The sequence below is a fragment of the Bidens hawaiensis genome, unplaced genomic scaffold, assembly GCF_021521415.1.
Source record: "Bidens hawaiensis isolate Kalapana, Puna unplaced genomic scaffold, B.hawaiensis_p1.1 tig00027968_1, whole genome shotgun sequence".
Classification (NCBI taxonomy): domain Eukaryota; kingdom Viridiplantae; phylum Streptophyta; class Magnoliopsida; order Asterales; family Asteraceae; genus Bidens; species Bidens hawaiensis.
In genome coordinates, this window is record NW_027494532.1 from 32,459 (window position 1) to 42,147 (window position 9,689).

Below are 9,689 nucleotides of genomic sequence, written 5' to 3' on the forward strand. Positions count from 1 at the left end.
AAGTAAGAGATATCACCAACGAGAGAATGAATCGATCTCTGGCACGTTTCTTATCTTCACAAAACACCATAGGAATAAAACACCAAAACTTACTTTCTCTTTCTCTGATGTATTCGGCAGTAGCAAAAGAAAAAAATTCACACCAAAAACCTTGTGAAAAAACAAAACCAAAATCACCAGTTTGGTTTTTTTTTGGTGTATGTAACGTAAAGTAACAAAATATATAGTATTATTATTTTTTTTTCTTTTTAAACATTATAATAATAATAGTAATAAATCCAATGATGGTTAAGATTGTTGTTAGGTTTTCTCATGGACAAAAATTAACCCAATAGTAGATACACCTTAACTTTAACTCATTTGCTTTGCGTTGAATCGAAGACCTATATTTAGGTCCTCAAGAAAGTAACATGATCCAATAAACATTTATACGACGTGACATTATTTAACTAAACAAATGCAGGGAAAATGGACATTAAACACAGATTTGTTTTCTATCAAAATGATTAGAAGTTAAAGGTAACTTATTAAACAACAACGTTGTTTATTTTACTCAAAATGATTGTAGGTTTACAAAAGAAATAAGCATATCGATCAAGACAAACGTGGGTGAAAAAGTACGTGAATGTTAGAAAAAAAAATATAACATAGATTTTACTAGTAAAGGATGCGTTTCTTGGGCCTAAAGAGATGTCTAGATCCATATGTCGAGTAATAAATATCCTTTAGAAGACGGAATTGCAGTATGGCGAATAGAATGACCGGCATGGCAGCCAAACTGGTGATAGTGATTGGCACCCACTCTACCTTTTTATCATAAAGTACAAAGAAGCTCGCACTAAATGCAATCATCATGGTTACAATAGAGAGGAAGAGCGTCGCAATACCAAACATTAGTTTATTTGGTAAAGAAGCCAAGTAATCATTTTCAGCATAACGTGATGTGAGGATAGATAAGAATATGAGGATCGAGGTTGATGAGGATATTAAAGAAATTGCGTCTGAGATCACAAAAATTATGAGGGCTGGTTCTTTGCGGAAGAAAGGAATACCAGTGCCCTGGTTGTATCCACCTGGAAGTGTAAAAGCGGCTGCAAATACGATGGTGGCTATGAGGGTTGCAACCACCATACACTGAGATGCCGTATCTTTCATCCATTGCTCGCCTTTGTTTACCAAGTCTGCATGTTTCTTGGTGAATAACTCTCGTGGCGTTTCACCAGCATTATTCTTCCTCTCTATGTATTGAGGTGGGATCATGTGCTCTACCTCCTGTAAAATATATTAAATCATCTATTCCAAACCTTTCCCTCCATTGGTGTCCATCAAAACAGTTAACATATCATATCATATCAAATTGGCCTACAAACATTCTTTGTTACTTTAAATTGACGTAAGTAGTGTAGGTATTATATATTTACATATGATTTACTAAACTAATTTCTTAAATAAAATGATTTAGAAGGTTATGTGAATAGTATATATTTATTTATGCTTAGGTTCTATTTTTTGAGGTTTGAGTTTGTACAACATCATTAAATGTTTGGCATCTAAGTTGACCTTACGAACATATGTAGGAAGAAAGATGTTATGCAAGATAAAAAAAGATAAAGACGTACCTTAAACCATAATAACTCTCGTTGCATTTGTAAGGCAACTCCAGAAACTTCTTGAAATCGAGTTTGCTTACCACTCTTTGAAACCATATGCAACATGTTATTACCGCTTATGTCTTTGATGGAAGTTATTAAGTCTTTCATTGCACCAATCTCATATAACAAATTATAGATCTTTGCATGACGACGTTTGATCGCCAAGTGAAATATAGTTTTTCCTTTATCATCTATTTTCCATATCGCATCAGGATATAAGCGAATGAGCTCGGTTATAAAATGTATGTTGCCCTTTTTTGCAGCAACAAAAAGTACTCGGGAAGGGTAGGTATCTGTTGTATTTTTTGTTTGTATTTGTACTTGATTTTCCTTTTCAATCTCGATCTTAAGCTTTGTGTCCATTTTCTCCAAAAGTTTTCTTAAATATGGCAGAGCTTCACATTCTTTTTCTTTATTTTCCTTTTTAACCACAACAAGCGGTCCTCGGAGTATATCATCAATATCCTTTTTGGACAGCTTTGCAGCTTTTCCCCAAATTATTTTTAATAATTGTAGGGCTTCACTTTCTTTTTCTTTATTTTCCTTCACACCAACAACTGCAAAAACTAGAAAAAGAAAAAAACAAGAAGACTATCATCTTACATAAAGGTGGCAAGATTAGGTTGTTTTTGTTGGATCGGGATGAATGCAGGTTATGAAGTGCCATTTAAAAAAAGGTTATGATGAGTTGTGATCAAGATGGGTTAACTTTTAACTTTTTTTATTTTTGAAATGGCGATTAACCATCTATTATAAAAATGCTTACTGGTGCCACGGCACGAAGTTATTTGTCACACGCGTACGTACCGGCGCTGGGTTATGCATTACGCATGTACCGATGCCGCGTTAAACACATATATCACGCCGGGTGACACGCTCTGATGCCACGTTACGCGCGTATTGCGTTGTTTGACTGCGCTCTACGCAACTACGCATTAGGTGCGTACCGGCCACCCAACTGCGCGTACCCGCGTTCTGGATAATTGCTATGGACGTACTGGCACCGGATTACTTTCTATGTGCGTAACGGGTCGATGACGGTTGGTGACAGCAGTGAGGATGGCCGCTTACGATGACTACGTTGGTCTATTGCGGTGGCCATTGACCCGCTGAATTCAAATTTCAATTCAATTGAATTTCTATGAATTCCTACCAACGAAACAGGCCCTAGGTCTAAATTATTTTGTTCCTCTTGACCCATGAACAAAAGTCAGTTTTATCTTGTCAACCCATACGAAACTCGTAGAGAATTATTAAAAGAATGTGTATAGGTCAGGACGGGTATGGGTCATGATAAATTTTTAAAATAGAGGGTTAGGATGTGTATGGGTCAAGATGGGTAAAGCTAACCCATCTTGACCCAAGTGTAGCTTAAAATACAAAGGGTTTCACAAACCTCTCAAAAAAATTAATAAAAAAAAATAACTCAAAGTATAAACCAAAAACGCAAAATGTAGAATAACTAAAATGTTTCCCCCGTCATCCTCGTTCAATTAAAAAAAACACAGTTTTGTGTCTGTTCAGGTTCAATTTTTTTGGTTTTTTTGTTCGGTTTTTTTTTTTCATTTCGGTGGTTTGGTACCTGTTCGGTTTCGATTTCTCGGTTTCGTGGGTTTTGTTTAAAACAAAATTGGATGGAGCTTGTTTTAGTCCATTCTAAGTTTCTAACCCATAAAGAAACCCATTCTAACCCATAACCAAAAGTCATTAGCATTTCCCCAACCCATCTTGAACTCACTGAAAATTTCTTTTGATCCATCCTGACTCATTCCACTTTTAAAAATTATCCATATTGACCCAAAACAACCCATTTGAGTTTGTTTTGCCACCCTTACTTTTAATCCATCCTTAACCATTTTACTTTTCAAATTACCCACATTGAAACAAAAACAAACTCAAGGTCTTGTTTTGTCAGTCACATACTTTTGAGAAAATTTACACTTACAAGTTATAACTACTTGAAACTCTAGTCATCCACACACAACCCCTGACCACTTTCTTTTTCATTCTTTGGCTGTATACTCTATTAATCTACTTAATACCAGAAGCATATGCATATATAATGAGTGTTTATGGGTTGAATGTATAATGAAACAAAGAAAATACAGTAAGAGAGCACAAGCTTACATGACTTGATGACTCTGAAGACAACATTTGGTTTTTCTCCTTCAAACGCCTTAGTCTTCCCAGCCAAAGCTAATAGAATATCTCGAACTAAGACCTTGTTTTCTAGTACGTTGGGGATCTCGTTAACTATTTTTATAGCAACATCTACAAAATAAACGATTTTGTTTATGAGAATAATTGCATAGGTTGATGCATAGATTAAATGGACCTGTAAGAATTACGACGTACCGAAGATTTCAGATTCAACACATTTTTGAAGGACCCAACCCCGATTAGTAACTGTCCAAAAATCGCCCGCCATTTTTTTCGAGATACCATACAAATGCCTTACCATCTCAGGGTAGGCAAACAAAGCTGCCATATAGAGCGGCATAAGTCCTTGTTTATTAGGGATGTCAATCAATCCCGGATTCTTTTCCAGCATTGTTTTTGCTATTTCTATATTTCCCGCTACGGCTGCTAAACTGAGGGCGCTATCGTAACTTTTGTTTTGTACTTCCAAATCATCTCTTTTCATAAATTCTACCAGATTTTTCACAAACTCCACAGCCATGGTGCTTTTTGCTGATGCAGCAATGTGAAGCACTGTTTCATGGTTTTCTGTGATAGCAAAACCTACCAGAGCTGGCCAGTTTTTAAGAATGGGTTCAGCAGCCTTCCAATCTCCTTTGAGTGCTGCTTCATAAAGCGGAATACCAACATTGATGTATTCTTCTCTACTATTTCCTTCATTAGAAATTTAATTAATTATTCAAACAAATGTTAGCTCGTTTCGGGTTTCAACTATAGATTATTAACCACTCTATATTATATTCAGTGAGCGCTTAAACTCAACGTTACTTCACATATTCTCTACTCTTTCCTTCCATATAATATAAACAATGTAGCAAACACACAGTTAGCCTCATTTTGGTTTCAACTAGAAGCCCATATTGTTTTGATCAATATAGGTAATTTAAAAAAGTGAAATACTTCAGGATTGATCACAAGAATTTTGAATTCTTCAAGGAAGCCAGGATGGATGGAAAAGATATAAGGTAATGTGTAGTGGGGCTTGGGCTTGGGCGATTTTGGGCGACAATGAGCGCGAACACCGCCCCCTAGGCGAATTGGGGCGGGGGCGGGATGTTTTTGTCGCCGGAAGGAGGGGGGAATATATTATTATTTTATGCATATGTGTGTGTAATGTGTTATATATATACATATATATATATAATATACATATATATATATATATATATAGGGTTAGTATCCTTTAAGAACTCTAAAAAAGTAAGAACTCTTAGGAACTCTAAACAACCAAACATCTTTAAAATTTTTTTTATATATTAACATTATTTAAGAGTAGTTTTATCATATTTTACATAAAAAATGTTCATTACATATATTAATCACAAGTTTACATATATGTAATGTTATGTACTAACAAATTTACATAAATGTAAAACAAAACATAGATATGTATAAAAACTAATTTTAAAACTGTAATCGTAAATATAGATATAAAAAATGATAAAGCTACACTTATATAACATTAACATACAAAAATTTTTACAAAAAACGTTAGTTTTCAAGGGTTCCTTAAAGTTCTTAAATAATTTAACAGTTCTGTAATGATACTCATCCTATATATATATATATATATATATATTATATTACTATTTGTAGCCCCTACACCATTACACCTCAAAAACAAATTCTTACCCTTTGCTGACTGGACGCCACACGACGCAAAACGCCCCATTTTATAGCCCCTCCACTACGCATAGCCTAAGAGACTTTTGTTTACGGATCAAGGTGGGCCAAAATAATTCCAAATCCAGGGCCCGCTGGTTGTTAGGAATTCATAGAAATTAAGTGGAATTGGAATCCGAATTCCACGGGTCAACATCACAGACCACTGACGTCATCGTCAGCAGCCAGCCCCGCCAACGCCACCAAACGTCAACAACGGTATGGACGTACCGACTAATCCTGCGCTAGTACGCGCATAACGCCTAACCAGGCGACCGTACACTTGAAACCCATAACCAGGTGCCGATACGTGCAACCGGGCATTGCTACGCCTTAAACACTTAACTGAGCGCCGGTACGCACGCAACACGTAACTTGGGCGCCGGTAACGACTAATCCAGCGCTAGTACGTGCGTAACGATAAACCAGGCGCATGTACACTCGAAAACCGGAACCAGGCGCCGCTGGGTGCATCCGGGTGTCGCTACGTGCAAAACGTGTAACCAAGCGCCGGTACGCACGCAACACGTAACTTGGGCACACGAAACCTGTAACCAGGAGTCGGTACTTGCGAAACGCCTAACCAGGGGCCAGTATGCGCATAACACGTAACCTGGACGCTGGTATGTGCGCTACGCGTAACCCAGGCGACAGTAGGCGTTTTTATAATATATATATATATATATATAGGTAACTGCCATCAAATAAAAGTTAATTTAACCCGTCTAGACTTGGGGTGTTTGGGATTCCTTATTTTACCTCCTTATAATTTTTCAATAAACTTTTCCCTCACACATCATAAGCAATCCCAAATACCTTATTCATTTAAAAAATAAATAATAAGTTATAAGTTGGTGAAAATAAGCAATCCCAAACACCCCTTAAACCAATCATAACCTTTTTTCTATATAAAATGGTTCATACCCGTCATGACCCAAACCTATTCCGACCAGCCAACCCAAGCCATCCATCTTGTGACCTCTAGATTCAACTATAGAATATTGAGTATTTATTAACCATTCTTTAGTCAATGCTTCATAAATTCAGTCCACATAACAACATTTAAAGAAAGAAATAAAAGAAGAGCTGATCGAGAAGTAGTTTCGGTGGTGGCCGCGACGGAGGTGGAGGAATAGAAATAGAATGGTTCTCCGGAATTGTTGAAACTGCAGGACCAGAGCTTGTACTTGGTTGGCTCATCCTTTCCGCTGCAATGTCATATATATCGATTATATAGTAGATAACACTTTGAATATACCTGTCTGTCTGATTATTAGAGTTTCCTTTGAACTCCGGTCAAAGGGGTTCTTTCTCAGTCTCTTGTCTCATCCAATGGCAACTGAACTTCCACTAATAACTACAGTAATTATTGACGAACTAGTGGACAAAACTATTAAATAAGAAAAACATTATTCAAATCATTTGTTAAATATAAAATAAATCAAATTTAGTTTTCCAACACCCTACCTCCGGCTCCGGTTTGTTATTAAACCACTTTTTCCACCAACTGTGAGGGTTAGAGGTGCATAAACCGGTTTAAAACTCAAAATCGGTTTATGTTAAAACCGGTTTGGTTTAATCAACAAAACTTAAAACCGGTTTATGATAGGTTTCGGTTCGGGTTGAAACGGTTACATACCATGTTACGATCGGTTTTGGTTCGGGTTTTGACCTGTTTCGGTTCGTTTTGACCGGTTTTGGTTCGGTTAACCGATTTGGAACCGGTTTTGATAGAGAAAATTAAAACCGATTCCAAACCGACGGTTTCAATCGGTTCCAAACAAGTTTCTACATAATCGATTTCAAACCGGTTCTGTTTCGGTTTGATTTTCAGGTCGGTTCGGTTAACCCGTTTATTTGCCCACCTCTGGTGGGGTGTTTCCCCGTGTTACTTTTAAAGTTAAATATTTTAAGAGTATGTGTTTTTGTTAGGCCCATTCTGTAATTAGTCTTTCGTATTTGTATTTTATGTTTCGTTTATGTATTTGTTAGCTTGTTGGACTTTTATTTATGTATGTTTGGGCCCAAGGCCATTTGTATTTGAGCCCATCGGGCCATTCATAATCAATAGAAAGCGTGTGAGCACACACACTATATATAGTGTGTGTAACTCATACACACATAACATTTTTGTCAATCTTATCCTCTACAACTCTCAAACTCTCTCTTTCTCACGACAATAATAAAAACCAAACAAGATCCGAGATCTCGGTCCTCACTAGTGATTTCCGCTAGCTAGTTTAGAGGTTGATCCAAGTAAACTAGTAATAGTGTTGTTAGATCTGGTCAAAGGACCAACAATTGGTATCAGAGCTTTCGGGCTGTACTAGTTGTAGATCTTGGGTCACAAACTTGGATTTTGGTCTTGTTTGTGTTGAATACGGATTTTCAAGAAGATTTGTGGGTTACGGGTTCATAAAAGTGAAGAAAAGTGTTCATAAGTTCATAATCTTCAAGTGTTCAAGATTTGGGTTCAAGTTTGTGTGTTAAAGTACAAGATTCAAGTGATAAAGTGCTTAAAATCTTCAAATTTGGTGTTTAAAAGTATTATGTTATGGATAATACTTAGATCCATAAAGGGTCAAGGTGATTGAGGTGACATCCTCAAAAACGGCAATCTTGGAAATGTGACCGAAAGTAGCTTTTGTACTTTCCACAAGTATAGTGTTCAATCGAATAGAAAAGCGTGTATTCGAATTGAATTCCGTATTCGATTTGAGTCTCAATTGCAATGTAATCGAGTTCAAGTCTAATCGAATATAATCAAGTTAGCTTAATCGAATCGAATATCAAAGTGTTCTAATCTAATCACATTTGTAATCGAATCGAGTCCAGATTACATTCCAATCGAATCACAAACCTAATCTAGTCGAATCACCATTCGATTAGATTAGGCCATTCGATTAGATTATAATCTTATTCGATTAGATCCATTCATTCGATTAGGCTGTCAAACCATTCGATTAATTCATACTAAATCATTTTCTCAGAAGTTACTCTCCATTCGATTAACTTGTATTCGAATACATTGCATTCGATTAGATTACTCTATACTTGTGTGTTTCAAGCAAAATCAGATTGTGTTTGTGTTGATCTTGAAGTTGTTTAAGAAATGGCCAATCCAATGGAAGAAGTTAAAAATAATGTTGTAAGAGGTTACATGATATTTGAGAACGAGGCTGGAACTACCAACAAGCCTCCAAAGTTGATGAATTGGGATAATGATTTTGAGGAATTCAAGTGGCGATTTAAGAACTACATTAGAATTCTTGATTATAATCTTCTTAGACCACTTGAGCAAGGTCCATACAATCCCATAACTACTACTTCTGATGGTCAAGTTCCTAAGCATGCTACTGCCTATGATGACAATGATAGAAAGTGTTTTAGTGATGATCAAAAGGCCTTTGGTGTTCTTATTAGTTGCCTCTCACACGAAATTGCACTAACCTTGAGGGATCACACCACGGCTAAACGTCTTTGGGATGCCTTGGTAAACAAGTTTGAAGGAAATAGTGAGATGCAAAATAGCAAGAAGGGAATGTTGAAGGGAGAATTCAACATGTTCAATTATGTACAAGGACAATCAATTGCTAATCTCATCCAAAAATTTGAAACCTTGATTACTAAGGTCAAAAGTGCTGGTATGGAATATGATCAAATTTAAATCAATGACAAGTTGCTCAACTCCCTTCCTTATGCCTGGAACAGTAGTGTCATCACAATCAAGAGAACCACTAACTTTCAAATCACCCTTGCGGACCTGACTTCCATTATCAAGTCATTTGAGATGGATGACAAGTTGAGGATGGGAAATCATATAAGTTCTCTAACTTTCTCACCCAAGCTAGAATAGCTATTAGATTAGGTGTAAGCACTGCATTCCTGAGTCAAGCATACCCCGTTGTTCAAACTGCTAATTCTGCTCTCAAGACTACCCGCACCTCAAGCACCATCAAGCTCAAGTTCCTTTCAAGATGCAGTTGACAAGGCCGTTGCACAAGCCCTAAGAGATCATGGGATCAAGAAAACTGCAAGCAATCAAGCTCACTCTACTCCTCAAACCATTTCACCTGATGACTCCAATGTGACACTGTTTCATGCCTTTATGGTAAGCCACGAGGATTTATTACAAGGAAAGTTGTTTCCTCCTTCTTTTGAGCAAGGAGACCTTCC

At 36.8% G+C, this 9,689-nt stretch overlaps 1 protein-coding gene across 1 annotated transcript; it reads right to left on the reverse strand.

The window, feature by feature from the left end:
* Nucleotides 1-639: 639 nt before the first annotated feature.
* On the reverse strand, nt 640-4,515 carry LOC143576084 (uncharacterized; the record flags this gene model as incomplete). Its single annotated transcript, XM_077060274.1, has 4 exons — nt 640-1,272; nt 1,620-2,218; nt 3,780-3,923; nt 4,008-4,515. Coding segments are annotated over 4 exons (1,866 nt in total), but the record flags the coding sequence as incomplete, so codon positions are not given.
* Between the last annotated feature and the right edge of the window lie 5,174 nt (nt 4,516-9,689).